We start from the raw sequence: 20,209 nt of genomic DNA on the forward strand, positions 1-20,209 counted from the left end.
TTAGGAGTGGTTCATTTTTTGTTATCGCTTAGTAGTTTTTGTTCTATGAACAGACTACAATTTATTTCTCTGCTCACATATGATTACATTGTTTCCAGTTTGGGGCTATTGGGAATAAAGCGGTCATAAAAATTTTAATACACAGCGTTAATATACGATTTTATTTCTTTTAGGAAAATGTCTCAGAGAGGAGATGCTGGATCATGGGCTAGAGTGAGTTTATGACTCTACATTCCCTCTAATAATAACATCTTTACTATTTGAACTTGTCAGTTTTTGTTTGCTTATAATTCTTTTAAATGTAAAGTAGTATTTCATGTAGTTTAATTCACATTTTTTAAATGACTAAACAGGCTAGCAACTTTTTATGTGTTTATTGACCATTTATTCATATTTTTAAATTGAAAGTTACTCAGTCTGGTAGAATGGCTCAAGCAGTTAGAGCACCTGCCTAGAAAGCTTGTAGGCCCTGAGTTCAAACCCCAGTGCTCCCAAAAGAAATAAAAAAAGAAAAAGAAGGAAAGAAATGGTTACTGTTTTGCCATTAGTTACTAGCTTATCATTTTATTATTGAAGAAGGCTGAGAAATTCAAATAGTGACAGAGACAAAAAGAAAAGAGAGAGAGAGAGAGAGAGAGAGAGAGAGAGAAAGAAAAAGTTGAGAGAGCAAATGAGCAGGAAACACTGAGAGAAGCAATGAAAAATGCAGATGGGTCAGGGTCTAAGATCTGGAGAAACATGCAGCAAGGTGCTGGTCCAGGACCCAGAGCAGCAGAATTTGAGCAGGAATCTGATTAGCAAGGGGATGACATCACCATGAGAAGTCCTATTTCTCTGACATTTATCATGTAAAATATCAACATCCACATTGAAAATAATCACTCAGTTATGCTCACATACTCTTTTCTGTAATGAAGTTCTTTTATTTTGGAGTGAGAATGTTTGCAGACACAAGCCAGTTATAAGCAGAACAGGTGCTGAATTCCAATTCTTGGGAATGTTCTTCTTCAAAGCGAGCTGCTTTCCTTTGTTCAGTGAAGGAATATGCCAGGACAGAGGTGGCTATGCAGGCAGTGGTGAGGGTGTGAGGCTCACACCCTATCTCTAACCTGCTTCTCCTTTGCCTGCCTGAGCCAGGTCTGCAGTTGCTGGAAGATGCTCTGTGGAGAGGTGGGGAGAATTCTGAAAGTCAGATCCCAGCAGTAGTAAAAGGAAGGCACATGCAAATAAGTATACAAATGAGATTACACAGTACCCAGAAACTGTTCTCTTACCCGACGTCCTAGGCGGAGGCTGAGAGAGTCTAAAGGCCTCTCAGGTGCCATGTCTAAGCAGTGGGAGGCACTAGGTATGAGAAGGACAGACTCTGAGGGTCCCGGGGACTGTGTTACACTTAGTACATGCCAGGGGTCTGTGTCTCCTGGAAAGAAAGGCGAGGATGATGTGTTGAACTTGAGCTAGGTAGACCCTTAGGAGCCAGGTTCTGATGGCCTGCTCACCATTAACAAATAACACTTGGGTGGCTCCAGGGGTCTGGCCGCCATAGTAGGAGTTTGTCTGAGCCACAGCCTGGGCAACAGATGAGACTGAGAGCCCAAATACTTGTTCACATAGATCTAGCTGGGAGGGCAATGTTGGGAACTGGGAGAAAGGACATTCAGGATCTTCACAGGTGACATCTGTGGAGAGAGATATCTATCACTGTGAGGAATACATATAGCCAGCCCCCATGCTCTCCTTAAATAATCATTTATAGAGCTCTCCTCAATGAGCTCATAGATTTGTCAGAGAGACCCACATATCCCCAAATAGTGATGTCCAGAGTGATGAGGGCTGTGATGAAAAAGCCCAGGAGGCAGGAATCCCAGAGGGAATGTGATGGGCTCAGGGAGAGCATTCTACAAGGGATAAGACCTTAAGGAATTAGTAGGAGTGAGCCAAGTAGTGACAGATAAAGTAGAATAAATGGAGGAAATAGGATGTATTAAGGTCTGAAGGTAAGGGGGACTCTGGAGTGATTAATGCTCAAATTGGACCATGTCTCCCAGGTTAAAATCCAGAACTCCTAACTTCACATTAATTCATTTCTTCCTTTACCATTTATTGAGCACCTACAATGTGCTTAGATATGTGTTGGACAACACTGGGCACACTGCAGTCAAAACAATACAAGACTTTGCTATTACAGAGCTGATTACAGATGGGGAGATGGGCAATAAAAAATAAACAGATGGCAGACTGGAAAGTGCTATGAGAAGAACACAGAGCTATTGAAGTAGGTGAGAGGAAGGCTGGTTTATCTTGAGGAAAGAAGGAAGGCTTCCTGAAGTGGGGAGCATCTTCTGTTGAGACTTGACGATAAGTAAACTGCATGAATAAAAAAGAGAAAGACGAGTAATCCAAGCAAAGTGAACAGCATGTGCAAACTTCTTAGGTTGTTAGGAAGACTGGTATATTAAGAAGGTCAAAATATGTAAAGCCTTGTAATAGTAAGAGCAAGCACTTATAGAATACTTGCTGTATACCTGCATTATTCTTAGCATGTTACATGCCTCCTTTAGTCCTTGAAACAACCCTATGAGAGAAGCACTGTTATTCTCATTTTATAGATGTGGACACTGTGGCATAGGGGGGTAGGTCACTTGCCCAAATTTGTTCAAGGTCATAGAGGAAGAACATGGAGGTGGAACCTGAACATTTTACTCTAAACTACTATCTTCCCTGCCTCAAGATGTAGGAAAAAAAAGGTTTAGAACTTAACTCGTGTACGATGGCCAGATTTAACAAGTTATACAGGATGCCTATAGACAGATAAACAAAAAATCCACTTTTTTGCTATATGTAATACTTGGGACACAATTTTTTTCTGTTGTTTATCTGAAGTTCATATTTAACTGTGAACTTGATCTGGCAACTTCCCCCTTGGGTCACTGAGGAACCATGGGAGACATGTGAGCAGGAAGACAAAGTCATATTTAGAAAGATCTCGCTGGATGCTGGGTGGAAGTTAAGATTGTACAAGTGAAGTGAAAACCTGGAGACCAAGGAAGAAGGCAGGACAGTGATCCAGGCACAGTGGATGGGGCCTCGATAGTAGAGGAAGGAATAGAAGAGGGGAAGAAATAGACTGAAAACTTGTTCAGGATGCATGTGTCAGGACTCAGTGACTGACAGGACATCTGAATAATGGAAAGGACACATCTAAAACAAGGCTCAGGTTTCCAGCCTGGTGCCTGGGGAAAGGGTGGCAACATTCCTGGGAAAGGGACACAGAGGAAGAGCAGAGCAGGTTGAAGGGGAAATCATGTTGAGGCCTGAGTGTGAGTGTGAGTGTGAGTGTGAGGAGGCATGCAAGGCCAAGCACATCTACCCCTGGAGAGGCTATCTACCCTCTCCAGCCCAGTATCTGCAGGTTATACAAGGCCTCCAAGTCAGGTTAGCTGTCCTGTGGAAATGAAAACGAGTCCAGACCACCTGAGATGACTACTCTGGACACAGCACAACATGCTTTAGGGGCGAGGGTTAGGCCAGTCACTCACAGAAGCCGAACTCAGTACATGTCTGGTAGAACCACTGCCGGTCACCCACACCAGACACCTGAGGTTCCGTAGCTCTCAGCTGTGCCACTGTCTCTGCTCGAGAAAAGCTTAAACACTTCTGGCCCAGGCTGTGCATGACAATCTAGGGGACAACATACATACATACATATTCCTTCTCTCCACCCAGCAAGCCAGAGCCCAGAGGCTGAGATGGGACCTACAGTCAAAAGTCAAAATTAGAAGGGTGAGTTCCTGAGTTCTACAAGGAATTAGTAGACAAGAAGGGGTCTACTAGACAGGGTCCCTGCAACTAGATGACTGGGATCCTATCACCTGTGAGACCTTAGGCAAACAGATCTTTTGCACCTGTTTTTTCTTTTGCAAATGGGGGTGACAATAGGGCGATCTACCGAGAATTCAACGAAATAACATGTGAGGCATTTGGTTCAGATAAGGGGAAAAGTGGCAGGCGAATTGCAAGTGTGGAATCAAAGGCTAGGGGCCCGGTTTCTAAAACAACTCTGTTCCAAGGGCTATATTTTCCCACTCATTCTATAAATACTCATTGAACACTTGCTACGAGCCAGACAAATCATAGTCTAACAACATTTACATACTGAGCACTAAACTCTTAGCCGTCTTACGTGCCTCTCGTTTCACCTTCCGAACGTAAGCCCTGTGAAGTGTGATCCCCATTTTACAGACGAAGAAACTAAAACTCACAGAGCGTTCTCATTTGCCTAGCCGCGCTCAGTGGAAATGGAGTAGGAACTCCTTCCCACCACGCCGGTGGGTGTGTGTGTGTGTGTGATGCTCACCTGCACCGCCCCACGTAGTCCCTGGTAGGGTGTTTGGTGACTGTGGTTGCCCCCGTCCCCAAGGAGGAGACCGCAGAGCCGTCGCACGCTGAGCGGAGCTCCTGCATGCCCGTCGTATTGCACGGTGCCTCCCACCACGGCCTGCAGCGCCCCCAGCAGCTCCGCTTGGTCGTCGGCGCGGCCCAGGGACCCGCAGGAGCCCAGCTCTGTCCGCAGCGTGTCTTGAGCCGCCCCGCCCGAGCGCAGCCGACGCTCTACCTCGGCGAAGGCTGCGGACACCGCCGTCCGGCACTACGGGGACGAGGAATCGGCGAAGGCCTGGGCTAGGCTTCTGCTTTCCCTTCCAGGGCCAGTATCCTCCTCAGGTTTTCCTGTCCCGGAACCTACATACTCCTTGGGTTCGCCTTTGTCCCGCAAGTGGACTCCCTTCCAAAACTCGCGGAACCCAGATCGCCCCAGAGGCCCCGCCCTCCTGCAGGCGCCCTTCCAGGCCCCGCCCCATGCCGAAATGCCCTCTCCCGATAGGGTCGACCCTCCCCAAGTCCTGCCCACTCTCAGCCCCTCCCTGTTGCAGGAGCTCTTTTGCATTGGTTGCCCTTCTTCATCCTCAGTTCCCGCCTTCTTCTAAAATCTGGTTAAATCCCACAGCTCAGACCTCCCTTGGACTCCGCCACCTTGTAGGCTTCGCCCTCCTCTAGCCCTCAGTTTCCCAGAACTTGTCTCCCTCGGACTCGGCCCCACCTCCTACCTCCAGCGACCCGCCAATAGCCGTGCTCATTAGGCTTCTGGACACCACCTATAGTCGAACCGAGGGAGATCGCACCAAGGAAGTATCAGGGGACTCCACCCATTGCGGAAGAGGAGCCCTCCTTTTCTCCGCACCTGCAGTCCCGCATCCTTACCTGGTTATATTCGGAGAAATCCAGCACTGCTCGCACCGGGGCGGAAGAGGCGACAGCGGCGAAAATGAGATGGGGGAACTAAGAAACGAGAAGCCCTCAGCCCGAGAACAGAGGTGCTGGGACTTCGTGTCTCCCCGCCCCTGTCACTCAGTTGTGTTCCCGGACTCTTTTGGAGACTGCTTGTGAATAGCAATTCGGGAGGGGGGGTAGGAGTCTAGGGGCGGAGAGGGGTGACGTGGTGGGAGTGTATCCCTATTAACTGAGACTGGGCCGCAGAGTGAATTCCTTCCCCCTACAAACCACTAAGAGGAGTTCCAGGGACCTTCAGCCGGGTCCAGGCCGCCAAGGATCCAGCATAGGAGCCTCCGAAGCAGATCCAGGAGCTGGAGGAGGAGACGTTGAAGAGGCGGGAGAGGGCCAGGCGAGCAGAGACTACGTCAGCCAGCCTGGGTCAGAGAAGAGCTCCATCAGTCCTCCTCGCTGGGAATCCGTAAAGTTTCCCCACTGTACAGGCGGGGGAACTGGGACCCAGAGACATGAAAGGTACAGAGTATGGCCAGAAACCAGGCTCTTTTCTCAGGATGCATTTCTGAGGGCTCTCCACTGCTACGTACTTTTCCATAAGTACATGTGCCTAGGCCAAAGAACACCCTCCTGTATCCGCCCTCTGGAAAGCCTCTATCCTCTTTCTCTTTCCGTTTTAGGGTAAGAAAGGAAAAATTTCAAAGACAGTTTAGGTGAAAACTTGACACACATAGGGAGGAGCCGGAGGCAATCAAGGAGGGCTACTTAGAGGAGTAGGAGGGATCCGATCTTAGGCGGGGTGACTACAAGTCATTGGGGAAGGAGAAAGATTGGGATATGACCAACGGGCTTCTTATTTCCCCAACCTTCTGAAATGGTTTGCAGTTAGGGCCTTCCTGCTGCTGTTAGAAGCTAGTTTAGCTTGCAGAAAAGATGAGATGTAGAGTGACTCAGAGACATAGAGACAAAGAAACAGATGTAGGCACAGAGAGATAGACAGAAGAATGAGACAGGCAAAGAGGCTGATACAGACAGATACAGACAACACCAAGTAGGAGAGGGAGAAATAAGTCCACTAGGGAACAAAAAAGCAGGTGAAAGAAACAATAAAGCAAGTGGACTATAACTAGGGGGGAAGAAATGATGGCGATTGCTAATAGTAGGGTGCACAGAAGGAGGTGAGGGAGGGAGCCTTACAAATATCTGGGGGAAGGCCACACGTTGCAGAGGGAAGAGTTCAGAGGCTCAAGATAGGAATGCGCCTGTCAGTCTGGAGAACAGTAAGGACCTCAGAGTAGCTGGAGCCCAGTGAGCATGAGAGGTCAGAGTTCAATAGCAGTCAGTGACCTTGTAGTCACTGTAAAGACTTTGACTTTACTTTGAGCAATATGGGAGAAATGTGAAGGATTTGAGCTAGGGAGGGTCATGGTTTAAGTTCTAACACGATCACTCTGATTTCTATTCTGAAGTCAATGCCAGAAACAGGGAGACTGGTAAGGATGATGTAGTTGTAATCCAGTAAGAAATGTTGGTGGCCTGGATCAGTAGGCCACAGTATGCAGCAGCCTGCTTCACACAGTAAGACAGAAACAGAGACAAGAATAGAGGATAAGAGAGAGATAGAAATAGGGAGAGACAGAGAAGAGATACAGATAGAGGGAAAAAAGAATAAGACACTATGAAAGAGAAGAAAACAGGGGGAACCAGAGACTCGGCAGTTGACATCAGACAGTGGCAGAGAGAGACACAGATGCAGAGATGCCAAGACAAAGGCATTCCTTAATCCTGTAACCCCAAACATCCTCTTTACTCTGACTTACGCATGGCGGCTGGACAAGTATTGAAGTTGGGCCATGCCAAGGCCCCCAGCAGGCACACTCAGACCATAAAATCTGTGTTCCAGGCTTATCACCAGAGCCCCCCAGGCAGGGGCCAGGGCTGCAGGATGCCCTGTGAAGAGCATGTAGTGGGGAGGGGGTGTGAAGTGGATATCCAATATTACCATATACATTTCCTCTTCCTGGTCTCTGCCAGCTTCCCAGCCATGTCTTTCCCCACTCTTGCCTCTTACCTGTCATCACTGAGTCAGGCCCAAGGCTCCCCTCACCTCCTAGATGCAGGAATACAGGTCCATCACGGCCAGCCCTGTGTTGGTCATTCACCCAGTACCGCTTAGAGGTGGGATGTGGGGGAAGAAATAGCACTGTAAGACTCTTGACTTATTCCCTCTTTCCCATTTGTTCCAGTCTTTCTCTCCAGTGGATCTTTTCTTATAAACTTAGTGGTATCTGAGATGGGCTTGTTTATTTATGTGTTATTTCTCTCCTGTTTATATCCCCATCTAGAATGCAAAAGCTATGTCCCCAAAACTAGGGGGGAGTGGCTGGCATATGGGAGGCATTTGCTATTTCTTGAGGTAACAATTGTAGTATAAGTAATGAATATCACTGTATTTAGGAATAGGGTAAAAGTGGGATAACCTTTGGAGACTCTATGCAGAGGAGGCAATGGAAAAGAGTGAATTTATTTATTCACTCGGAGAATTTTGAATATCTGTTATGAGTCAGGTCTGATTTCAAAATCAGTTCAAATTTCTGCTAGATACTGGGACTGATGGAGGGTCTTTTGTGTAATCTGAAGGACAGGGAGAAGGGATGTTGAGGAGAGTGAGAAAGTGAGAGTGAATGATAGAAGGAAGGAAAGAGTGAGAGACAGGACATGTGGGACAAAAGAGAGCAAGGGCAAATGTAAGATATGGAGGGGCTGCACTAAAGGGCTAGGAGTGGATACTTACTGCAGCCATAGCATAGACTCAGGGTGGAGACTGCACTACAGAGAGAGGAGGGAAAGCACAAACTGGGGGACAGAGTAGGAAGACTGAGGAGAGGGCCTCTCCTGGCCTTACTTGCAGAAAGGATCGCCTGTCAGATGCATTGAAGGGGTCCAATGGCTGCTCTAACCACCCTAATTTGGGGACAGCCACTGGACCAGGGCCCAAGCTGAGGCCCAGGCCGAGGTCAGTACTCTCCTGAAATTGCTGAATGTGTTCCCTCAGGCGCCTAAGAAGAAAGCCTGTGGGACAGAAAGGGACAAAAATCAGACTGGGTCTTTTAGGATCCTCTATTTTGTACTCAATCCCCTCTTACCTGAAGCTGAGAGCCCCCAGAGGGAAACCAGGAGGAGAAGTCCCAGCCACCTGACAGTCCAGAAATCCATGCTGTCCAATGCTCTGTGCAAGGGTTCCAGGTGCCTTGTTCTGCCTGACTCACTGAGGACCTTTATGCTGGCCTCAAGATCCTGGCTTTAAATTCATTGTCTTTCATCAGAAGCTCAGGTTTCTCTTCAGGGGCCTTTCCTGGCATGTCAAGCGTCTGTAAGAATCGCTAAAGCGGAGCAGGGATCCAGAGTCTGTACATAGAGCTCTGTTGACAGGACATCTGAAGACTCTCTGAACATGGTTTTCTCTCCCTCAGTCCCTCAGTCTCCTCTCATTATGCCTCAGTGCTCTTTAAAAAGGGCAAAGAAAAAAAAAAAGCCAAAGGATTTGAATAGACATTTCACCAAATAAGTAAACCAACCAGTGGCCAATAGGCACATGGAAAGATGCTCAATATCATTAATCATGTCTAAAATACAAATAAAAACCATGAGCTACCTCTTCACATGCACTAGGATGGCTGCAATAAAGTGAAAGCATCAGGAGTAGAAAATGGAAACAACCACTTTAGAAAACTCTTGAACTTTTTTTTTTCAGTAAAAGTAATAGTAAAGTTTATTAAGAGAGGAACAGGGAAGTTTATTAAGAGAGGAAGAGAGAGAAGAATTTCCTGTTCCCCACGCAGGAAATAGGAGCAAAAACTCAAAATGGTGATCCCTAATTTCTGGTTTTATACTGTTGAGCTGGAGGAAATATAATGGTCAAAGATAATGGGTCTAGGTCACTGAGATGGTTGACAAAACAGGGAGGGATCACCTTCCCAATTACACCCAATCACACCCACAACCCACCCAAGTCACAGAGACAACAAGTGTACTTTAGAACTTCACTTTCCTAGACGTGATTATTTCTCCACCAATCCAAGGATCCTTGCAGCTCCTTAACATCTCAAAGAGTTAAGCAGAAGCAGGTAGGTCCTCTTTGTCTCCCTTGTTCCTGTAACTTTAGCATCTAAAAGATGGGAGGGGGCTAGCTGTTTTGGCTCTCCTTGTTTTAATGCCTGTGTTTGGTCCTTTAATATTTATTGAAATAATATGATTTCCCTGCCTCCTCTTATGGCCACCGCTTATGTCTAATTGCTACCTATCACTCCCCACTCAAGGACTAGAGACCCTGAAAGCTTTTAGGGAAAAGGGAGTCGTAATCTGTTATTAGTTGATTCCTGCTGGCATGGAATGTAGTCATAAATCAGGAGTCAGTCCTTGTTCTCTGTCAGAGGCCATGGAGGAATATAAGTTGCCTTTCAGTATTTATGTCTGTCCTGTGGCCTGTGATAGTGGGAGCTGCAGTCGCAGGGCACAGTAACCATTGAGAATTGCCCATCAGGATGTGGTTGTAAACTGTGAAGACACAGAGTTCCACAGACAGGGATGAAGTTAGCCCAACAGTACAGGCAACAACAGAGTGAGATGTCTACTATGATGATGACGACGATGATGAACATTAATGCCTTTTTCCACCAGGTAAATCCTCTCAAGGACACAGACGTGAGATCTGGTATCTGAGTCATGGCACCAAGTATGTTTCCAGAAAAAAATGGTGCTGAAAATTGCCTCGGTTCTTGCATCTGGCAGGAGAAGAATTCAAGCAAGACACAAAGATTCAGTAAAAGTAATAGTAAAGTTTATTAGTTGAGGGACAGGGGGAGAAAAGAGAGAAGCATTTCCCATTCCCCATGCAGAAAATGGGGGCAAAAACTCTGGATGTGTTATTTTTTAAAAAATAGTTATATTTAATGTCAGATTATAGGTCTATAATGTCAGATTATAGGCCTCATGCCTATAATCTTAGCTATTCAAAAGGCAGAGATCAGGAGGACTGAGGTTCGAAGCCAGCCTTCGCAAATAGTTTTCAAGACCCTATCTCAAAAAAAACCCATCACAAAAAAGGGCTGGCAGAGTGGCTCAAGGTGTAGGCTCAAGGTGTACTGCAAAAAAAAAAAAAAAGTTATAGTTATAATTTACTACAAAATTCACCTTTTTAATTTTTTTTAAGAGGCAGGTGTCTCTATCTTGCCCAGGCCTGCAAATTAGAGGCACCTTTTGACTCATGTAAATTTTCATGAGACCTTGATTTCTTACCAGCCTATCCACATTGTCCCAAGGCCTAGAGTCCCAGTCCCAACACAAAGAAAGGAGACCCATATGATTAAAGTGACACTCCCAGAAAACACAACTTCCCGCCTCCTTCTTCCACTTTGTCTTGTTATTGCAGATTGTTAAATTAATATACTTCCTTATGTTATGGAAATTTTTGTTCCCTCTCTGTCTCTCTCTCTCTCTCTCTCTCCTTCCTTCCTGAACAGGCACAGCTTCAAACTTGTTTCAATTCTGATTCCCAAAAGCCATAGACCAGTGTTGGTTACTGACTAACCATACGGCCAAGATGAACCTACTTAAACACTCAACTAGGGAACCTGGTATGTGGTAACTATCTAATCTCTTTACTTTTTCAGGGAGAAGGTTCTGGTCTAATGCAGCAGTCCTCTAGAGCAATCCTACCTTTGGGAGCACAGGAAGACCCTGTAAGAAATGCACATCCCAAGTAGCCTCCGGTGATCTGTTTTGTAATCAACAATCACATGGATTTTTTTCATTCTTTTTTTTTTATACCACATAGATTTTATCTAAAAATTGACCCATCCAGTAACACTCTTGGTATCAGTGTGCATTTCTCAATAGCCCATTCCAAAAGAACTCTTTTTTCTTTTCTTCTCACTTCTGACCAGTGTTGACTCAAGGTGCTACAAACAATCCCTGAAAGGATTAATCCATTCATGAGGTCAGAGCCCTAATGATCTAATCTTCACGATCACCGCTTCACAGACACACCCAGTGATGTGTTTTACTAATCTCCTAGGCTTCTCTTAAGTCAATCAAACCAACTGTCAAAATTAACCATCACACTCAGGCATTTAATTTTTCACAATGATTGTATCAAATTATTTAGAATTTATAATCTGTTCAGTAAATTAAAAAAAATGATGCAAGTTTTGTTTTTAATGCCGATAATTAAAATATAAAGAAAAGCAAGTGCTTAATCATAGGATGAAAATAAATTACTTCTGAAACCTGAGTGGGGAGGGCAGTATGTAACTACATTTTGAGTCCTAAGGGCTCAGTTTGGCTAAGGGCAAGATGACTAAGCTCTGTTAGTTCTTCACCGTTTTTTTTTTTTTTTAAATCTTGTTTCTACTGGAGGTGGCCTCCAAGGCAAATGTAAACAAGTCCTTGACACTCAGACTATATACTCCAAGACTGTCTTTCAAAAATGTTTTGAAGTTTGCGTGATTTCTGCACAGACGTTGCACAGGGACTCCAGCTTGCTCTTTTTGCCCTCAGAATGGAAATCTGAGATACTTGAAAGCAGCCGAATATCGAGAGAACTCATAGGTGCCATTCTTATTCCAAAAATGGTGAAATGGTCACTTGAAATGGCCTTGGCCATTTAGTGACCATCAAACTCCAGCTGAGCCAGATGCTGAGTTCCTAGAAATTGTTCAGGAGTTCGAGCTGCCTGAACAGAACCTTTGCAAGGGCTCCAGAGCTCAGACTAGTCTCCTTCAACACCTGCATACCCTGGTTTGCATCGCCATTCTGGGCATTCTGAGTCTGAAAGAAATGAACTTGAGAGCCGGAAGGGTAGGCTGCCCCACGTGGGGCAAGGTTGGATCGGAGCCTGAGGGAAGGCAGCAAGTTTTTAAGGAGCCAGAGCGGCGGGAAGTGGGAGAGAAAGGGAACACATGGAAATCCTTTTTGGAAGGCAGAGATCTCAGAGTGATTACTGAAGACCATCTTTCTCCACCATCCTCTCACTCCATCACCACACTCCACCAATGACGAAGTGAATTGATTTCTGTTGAAAATAATTTTTTGAAAAAACAAATCAAGAATCCTGATGATATTTGTCAGATATCCAGAGGATCCTCGCGCTCCACATCGATGAAGACCAGAGAATCAGCAGAAGGGACATCTGCACACCTTTCTCCCATTTGTTATGTTAAATTATTAAGCAGCCTACCATGCTTTTCGGCACCCGGCGTGCCAGAGAAATTAAGACCGCACAGTCCATGCCTTCACTAAGAAGAGGAAAAAGGGACATAAACAGTTCATTATAACACAATCGCTAAGTGGAGCAAGAGACACACACCCCTGGTGGTTCCGAGGGGAGCCGGGACCAAATCCACCAGGTGTTGTGCCAATTTCATAATCAACCCATTTGGAAATAAAGTTCCACCAGCTTCTTCCAGATCCTTTCCGGAGTAGGAGGTAGGAGCCTCTCTCCTGAATGGGATAGGCAAGTTAGAGAATCTTATTTTCTGAGCATAGCGGAAGCTCCTTTCTGCCAAAGGTAGAACTTTAGTTTTGTCTTTCTCCAACCCTACCTTGTGGGAGCGAGGAAACAGAGAGTGAAAACCATAAAGAGAAAAAATTATCTAAGCGAAAGCCTCTTTGAGAAAGGAAAAAAAAAAAAAAAAAAAAACCACCCTTTTAAAAACAAGCACAAGAAAGTAAATGAACTGCTGTTCTAAAATGAAAAAAACCTGCAACTCATGTGGCCGGTTAGCTCAGTTGGTTAGAGCGTGGTGCTAATAACGCCAAGGTCGCGGGTTCGAGCCCCGTACGGGCCAAGGTACATTTATGTTTTTTATTGTTTAATGAAAATTGATCATGCTGCATTCAGTTCACATTTAGCTACACATTGTATATAATGGCCTCTTGCACCTAAAATTGCAATTAAATATTGACTCTCCTCCACCTTTTCCCCTTTTTCTCTTTCTCCTTCTCTCTTCCCCTTCCCTTTCCTTTTCCTTTTTCCACCAGAATTCCTGTCCGTGAGGACAGGGTTTTCTGGTGTGTGTGTGTGTGTGTGTGTGTGTGTGTGTGTGTGTGTGTGTTGTTATTGTTGTTGTTTGTTTTTAGATTCTGGATCTCCAGGGCTCAGAGAAGTTCTGAAGAACATCGAAGTAGACATTCGATAAATTTTTGTCACTTGACAGTATGAAGACAAGCCATCAGTGTGTTTTCAAATATTGAGATTTTGTTTACCAAACCTAATTCACATATATAAAGGAAGGAAAGCCTACCACGGTCACCATTCAAGGCAAAACGATGTGGCCATATTATTTTACGGAATACACAGAACTGCGAATAGGAAGAATAATTGACAAATATAATCTCAGCAGAAAACAGCTCAGATTTGACAAAGGGGCATTTTCAAATGATCAAACCATTTCTTAATATTCGAGGTGGTGTTGAAATGGAAGCGGGATTTAGGCCGGAAACTTAGAAAAAAAAAAATACCTGTGTTTCCGCTCGGTTTCGAACCGGGGACCTTTCGCGTGTTAGGCGAACGTGATAACCACTACACTACGGAAACTCCCTTTCTTCTTACTCCTCCGTTTATGAGTTAGTTATAAATAAACATTAAATTTAGCTTTTCCTTCAGGACTTAAAAACAATTGCAATGTAATTCCACTACAGTTTCCGATTCTTAGGATACAGTTAGTTTTGAAACTCACAGCCAAGTAAATACTACTTCCAGAGCCCCAATTCCTTCTACATAAGCGCCAGGCAGGGAAACCTCAGGAGGCTCCTGGGAAATTTTATTTCAAGGGACTTCAGGTATGTTCCATGATCATTTCTCTGCTCAGGTGAAACCCTTTGATCTTCAGTCTCTTGATGACTGAAACTTAGGCTAGACACCTATAGAGTTTTCTATTCGTTAGTGCAGCTCCTGTCAGGACCTCGGTAGAGAGATTCGTTCAAACTCCCAGTAACTACTACATAAGACACTTTTTTGAGGGTTGACACAAAAGGCGTGTTTATGCAAAGGTGTGTAGCAACAAATAAATACACCCAGTCATATAGAAGTCACTTGGCATTTTGTTGATCTCCACGGTCATTAGTAAAGCCACATGTCACGCTTATTCAAAGGATGTCAAAGGAGCTATATTGGAGTAGTTGTACAGAAATGCATTAGAACTAGTATGAGATAAAACTATAAATTGGAAACTGGAAATTTCATGTACTTACAAAAGTTTGTTAAATTCCTTTTATTTCTTTTGGCATCAAATGTTTACATTAATAAAATAAGATGTTGACAGTTCCCCCCCCCCAAAAAAAAAGAAAGAAAGAAAAAATAGCCTGGGAAGTTTAAAGTCAAGACAGAAAACTTTATTCATTAGGACCAATTACCAATGAACAAATATCTGCATGCTCATTGATAAGAAATATATGCATTTATGTGTACACAAATATACATATGCAAATGGATTTATATATATTTCTCATACTATGTAGTTTTCCTGTTTCATGTGTATATCAGCAACTTCCTTATGCAGAATTATAGAGGATACCAGGAATTCAGATGGTCTTACAGGGCTTTGAGTCCAGAATCATGGACTCGATTAATTAATTCTGAGAGTCTCATAGGTGCCTCTGTCCAGGACACTCAGAGATTCTGACTTTTGCTTTATATTCTGAAAAGTTGGAGCAGTAGGGAGGAAGGATAATGGTGACTGAGCCAACATTTGTCAGAACTTAGGGAGAGTGGTCAGAAACAGCAAGCAAGTGACAAACTTTTATGTCCTGGATAGGACATTTGTTTCTTCAGCCTGACCTCACTAGACTGAAGTGGTCAACGGGGAAATGAAAGACAGGGAAATATGACATAAGAGTTATGTTCTAGCCTTTTGGCATTCTGATCTCAATATAAATTGAGATCATTTTGCTGATCCCAGGGGTTCTACAGTGATGAAAGTCATATAGTAGGCAGAGACAGATCTAATTATAACAGTGGCAAAAAGCCAAGCATTTTGCTTCCTCTGTACTACATGGTACAGAGCATTAGAGGTGTTTAGACACAAAAATATACAAGGATAGAAAGATGAGGAAAAAGAGAGCAGCAGAAAAATTGAAAAGTCAAAAGGCAGGCTCTGGGGATGTAGCTCAGTGGTTATGTGTTTGCCTAGCATGTATGAGCCCTGGGTTTGAATCCCAGTACAAAAAAATGAATGAAGGCCAGACAGTAAGAATATTAGTGTTAATACAGGGAAAAAGCTTATTGTGGTAAGTATTTAAAAAGCACAACTTTCTCTTTAAATGTTTGCATGTATTGTTGCATGTGCATCTCCTCTATTAGGTCTCATGGTTGCATAACTTTCAATATTATGCATTTGTGACTATTTACTGACCAATGATGGCATCAAGGCTGAATCTGACTCTGAAAGACCAAAATTAATGCTGTAATTAACAGCTGACTATGATACAAGCTGTACCTTTGAAAATTGGGCATGGAGGAGAGGCCACATACAACTAGGCGCAGAATATCTGGATAACTGGATGTGAATAATCTTGACTCAAGTAAAATGTATTAGACTGTTCTCCAGAATGACTGTGTGGTATAACTTCCACCAGCAGGATAGGAGAGCTATTATATCCTCATTTCTGCAATAACTGATGTATCCAGTTTTCTAATTCTTCCCATCTATTGTGGGTTGAGTAAGATTTTATAAATCACTAATAATGTTAAATATTTAAATCTTTGTTTATCTTTTCGAAGTCTTCTTCTCTCCCTTGGGTTTGATGAGTATCCTGTCCCTATTCTTTACCTATTTTCTCGTGAACCTGCTGTCTGATCTTGTTAATTTCATGTCTTATTACTATATTATGTGTACATATATACTATATATACATATATAAAGATCTTGTCATTATGAGATATTATATATATACATTTATATGTATACATACATTCTACTTTCGTCATCCCTAACTATTTACTTCCATTGTGGCCTTTCTTGAACATATCTTTGCTCTAACATTATACCAGTGTTTTCCTGTATTGTTTGTGCTTTAAAGTTTTTAAGTTCTCTGTTTCCTAGGTGATGAAGATATTTTTTGACATATTTTTCTATTAATTTGAGGCTGTCATATATAGGCATTTAAACTTTCTGCTAACTGTATTTTATAATAGCCACTGATGACTCTATTGTATAGTGAATGTTAAGACTCACAATAATAGAAAAAAATGTATATATTTTAAATCCCTCTCATATGTTGCCATATGAGGACTCCTTTTTCTGTTATGTCCTTTCCTATGCTTACCACTCAATCTTCCCAATTCAGTTCTGATCCTAGCACTGGCTGGCTTGGATTTCCCTCAACATGCAGAGGCAAGAATCTCTCAGTCCCTCTCTTTGTTCATGGGCAAGATTACCCAGGTCAGAGGAGGAACCCTGAGCTGAATGGAACAATGAACTGAATGAGGCATTCCTTTCTTTGTGGGTTGATCTGGGGAGAGATATGTTTGTGAACCCAGCAAGCTCTGTGAATTCCTCACAAGAGCTGGACTCTTTCTACATCAGTGATTTTCATTGTTGGGAGAGAGTTATCCTTGGATCTTCTGTGCATGTATGGTAGTATAATTGATACAACCTTCTCATATTTTATTTCTTTCCCCTGGTAACCAAAATAACAGAAGAGTACTTATTTATTTTTGTGGCTTTCAATAGATATTTTATGATGTTCATAAATAAATTCTATTCCAAACCCTGTTTCAGGATTTAATTTCTTCTCTGGTTCCAAAAGTCTTCACAGACTTTCCACACAGTCCCTCAAATACCTGTCTGGGACTTGTTTAATGAGTCCTTTATCCACCACCCTCTCCCTGAAGTGTCTGTCACTGTCCCACTGACTTGGCCCATTTTGTGCACTTGGTCCAGCACACAGTAGATACCTAGGAACAGTATTTTATTTAAGGGCAGTTATAGCTCTTGGTTAAAATACTTCCTTATTAATATCATTGAGGTGGATTCAAACTCCATATGTGTGCAGTGGCACAAATATTTTTCAGATTACTCCTGGAAGAACTTGTTGGGATAAAAACACCCTTCCTTTATAAACATGAAGTCCTCCTCATGTGCACATGGGTTTGGAATGGGGATTTGAAGTCATAGGCAAAATTATGTTCCCTGTGAGAAATAAAAAGTGCAGAATCCATTTTCAGTGGAATGGAATTCTGTGACATGGTTCATGGAGCTGCATTCTCCCCATCTCTATTACTCCACTTCTTTTCCCCTTTGTTTTTTCTCTTCAGATTCACAGAGTGGTGACAATGTGACTGGGGTCTGGAAAAGTAAATATTCTGGTTGCATTCTGTGCTTTAAAACCAAATCTTAATATTTCTCATTTTAATGCAAGTTCTGGAGATTAGGGATGGTTGTTGGTTTTGCCCAGTCACCCAGTATAATTCGTGACACAAATTTGTAATGAAATAATACTTGCTGAAGATAAGTTTTTTCTTTTTTTTTTGAAAATAAGTTTTTTTTAATGTTTCACTACAAGTAGCATTGCAAATTTGTTTCCTTTGTACACTATTTTAAACCTGATTGTAGAATTCATGGATAGAATATATTCATAATCACTCAGAATAGAAATTCTAATCTACTACATTTTAATAAACAACAATGTCCTTATCACCAGGATTGCTGAGTGGTTAAGGCATTGGACATAAGATCCAATAGCTGTATGTCTGCGTGGGTTTGAGCCCCACTCCCTGTAGGGGCTTGGTAGTAAACATTTTATCTTATTGTGAGGATGAAAATTCCTCATGAAAAATTGGAAGCTAGGATTTTTGTATGAGAAATCATTTAACAATTACTACATGAGTCTGAACTCTCCAAAACAGAACTAAGATTCAGGGTATGTACCTCTCATGCTTTCCTAATCTTCATGCATAAAGAATGTCTCCTTAGGTGGGCTGTATCTAGTAGGTACTTGAGTAAGTATCAAGGAAGTCAGAGATAGATCTATTTATGGTAATCACTGTTAGGGTGAGAGCAGTAAGAGCGGCCATGTTAGGACCAGACTCTCTGTCCTCAAAGGTGGCCTGCTGGGAACTCCCCACCCAACCCCAAAGATTGGCAAAGGGACAGTTATGAACCTTTATCTCCAGGTGGGCACCAAGGACAATTGAACAGACCTAACCACAACTTATCTTCCTTGGTTGCCCAGCAACAGCATTCTTTAGGGACCCAAAGAATATTTTCCCATCCAGTGACCTTCCTGATACTTTTCTACCAGTCCATCGGTTCCCTCAATATCTACCCCAAGCCTGTATGTGTCAGGGGGCTCTAGTTTTCTTGCTGGAGAACACCTCTGCAGGTTCTTTTTCCCAAATAAAGTCTGTGTGGATGTTGAGCTGCCTCTGGTCTTTCCATCCTTCCTCTATTCAGTCTAAAAATTACATATTAAAGATGGACATCTAATGTCTCTTTAAGAGTGAGATTGAAAAGGCAACACAAAAGAAATCCGTTGATCCTGTTTTGTCAATGCTGATTAAATCTGTAAAAAACAAAACAGAACAGTTTCAAGCAAGAAAAAAGCAAAGTCAAATAATAGTATATTGGATTTTTTGGATGTTAATGTGTTCTCCTAAAGTATACAAAAACAATCAAAGGAATATCAGTAATAAAGAGATCTTTCAAGAATTAAAAAAAAAAGAAAGTGATGTCTTTTTATCAAGTGCAGAATGGCGAAAGAATTAAGATCACTTGTGAGGATCATACAAAACTGAAAACAGTGATTTCCAGTAACTACTAGGGTTCTTATCCCAAGTTTTCAAAGGGTAAAGTCATAGATCAAAGACAAAGTATTGGATGTAAATTACTGATTGCAAAGTACTGCAATGCAAATTACTGATAATCTCATTGCATAAGATAAAAGATTGTCATCAGATTAAAATTGTGAATTTTGTGATGCTTTTTGTCATGCCATGTCATGCATGGAGTTATTTTTCATTCAGCCTTTTACTAGTCTTCATGAAAAAGCTGCATGAGCTAGCTTTTTATATTCTGCCTAATCTTCCCTTTTCTCTTTCTTAGGGATTCTTCCTGCAATCTTCTGAAATATTGATAAAGTAGAAACCAGGCTTTAAGTTTTTCACACCATGTAACAATTGAATAGCAGAGGTTTCATCAAGAATAAGTTCCTCAAACTGTATTCAACAAAACTAGGGATAATAACTGTTCAAAATTACAAAGCCTATACAAATTATGAAACCACTGTCATCAAAACAAAATACCTAGACGAGATTCACATATTTATAAAAGAGAATAAAAAAGACCCCCCCACATTCTTGAGAGTAGACAATTGGTTACCTCAGTTTGCTAAAGTCTTGTGATAAAACGCTAAGGCTGAGTTTCACACCCCCTCCCCACCGTGGAGGGAGGTCCCAGTTGGTTTGGGTGAAAAGATTACTCACTAAATACAGTAGTACTTATGATGTGGGGACAGCAACGTTAGCATCGCCTTGCTGAAAATTAATGGGTCACATTAAAAAATGAATGTGGAATCTCTGGGGATGAGGTCCAGAACACTGGATTTGATGCTCTTTTCCAGGGATCTCCAGAGCGCTAAAATTTCAGAAGCTCCAAATCCATTGGGCCATTCTCTTCCCTCTTTTTACTCGTTTACGGCTCAACAGAACATGGATTAAACGAGGTCTGGACGCGTGGCAGCTTCATTCCTTTAATTCCCGACACCGCTTACAAACCCTGTTATCCAGCACCGATAAGCTTTTGCTAGATAAATATGACATGTATCTCAATTAAGCTTTCTTGTTTGTGTTCTTTCCTCGTGTTTCCAAGCTCCTCCACTTTGCCCCGCACAGAGCCTTAAATTTTAATCAGACTCTGCCTCTGAAGCT

General features: G+C 42.7%; 1 protein-coding gene and 2 non-coding genes across 3 annotated transcripts; 1 reads left to right on the forward strand and 2 right to left on the reverse strand.

Annotated features, from left to right (window-relative positions):
- Positions 1-899: 899 nt before the first annotated feature.
- On the reverse strand, positions 900-8,499 carry Prss16 (serine protease 16). Its single transcript, XM_074084829.1, has 12 exons — positions 8,430-8,499; positions 8,189-8,355; positions 7,355-7,454; positions 7,104-7,233; positions 5,582-5,705; positions 5,260-5,337; positions 5,106-5,153; positions 4,358-4,648; positions 3,540-3,681; positions 1,500-1,679; positions 1,275-1,420; positions 900-1,160 (listed from the first exon to the last, which is right to left on the reverse strand). Exons 1-12 carry the CDS (start codon positions 8,497-8,499, stop codon positions 1,092-1,094), a joined length of 1,545 nt encoding a protein of 514 aa, XP_073940930.1. The 3' UTR covers positions 900-1,091.
- A 4,557-nt stretch (positions 8,500-13,056) lies between these two features.
- Positions 13,057-13,130, forward strand: Trnai-aau (transfer RNA isoleucine (anticodon AAU)). Its single transcript has one exon. It is a non-coding gene; the product is annotated as a tRNA-Ile (tRNA).
- Positions 13,131-13,806: 676 nt separating this feature from the next.
- Trnav-aac (transfer RNA valine (anticodon AAC)) lies at positions 13,807-13,879 on the reverse strand. Its single transcript has one exon. It is a non-coding gene; the product is annotated as a tRNA-Val (tRNA).
- Between the last annotated feature and the right edge of the window lie 6,330 nt (positions 13,880-20,209).

The sequence above is a fragment of the Castor canadensis genome, chromosome 8 (genome assembly GCF_047511655.1).
Source record: "Castor canadensis chromosome 8, mCasCan1.hap1v2, whole genome shotgun sequence".
Lineage (NCBI taxonomy): Eukaryota > Metazoa > Chordata > Mammalia > Rodentia > Castoridae > Castor > Castor canadensis.

Excerpts from the sequence above, each read along its gene's own strand:
- Prss16 (XM_074084829.1), bottom strand. The coding sequence starts at position 8,499 with ATGGATTTCTGGACTGTCAGGTGGCTGGGACTTCTCCTCCTGGTTTCC. Across the intron at positions 5,154-5,259 it reads ATTTCTCCGAATATAACCAG|GTGGTGTCCAGAAGCCTAAT; the intron begins GTAAGGATGCGG and ends GTTCGACTATAG. Across the intron at positions 1,680-3,539 it reads ATGTACTGAGTTCGGCTTCT|ATGTCACCTGTGAAGATCCT; the intron begins GTGAGTGACTGG and ends CTCTCTCCACAG.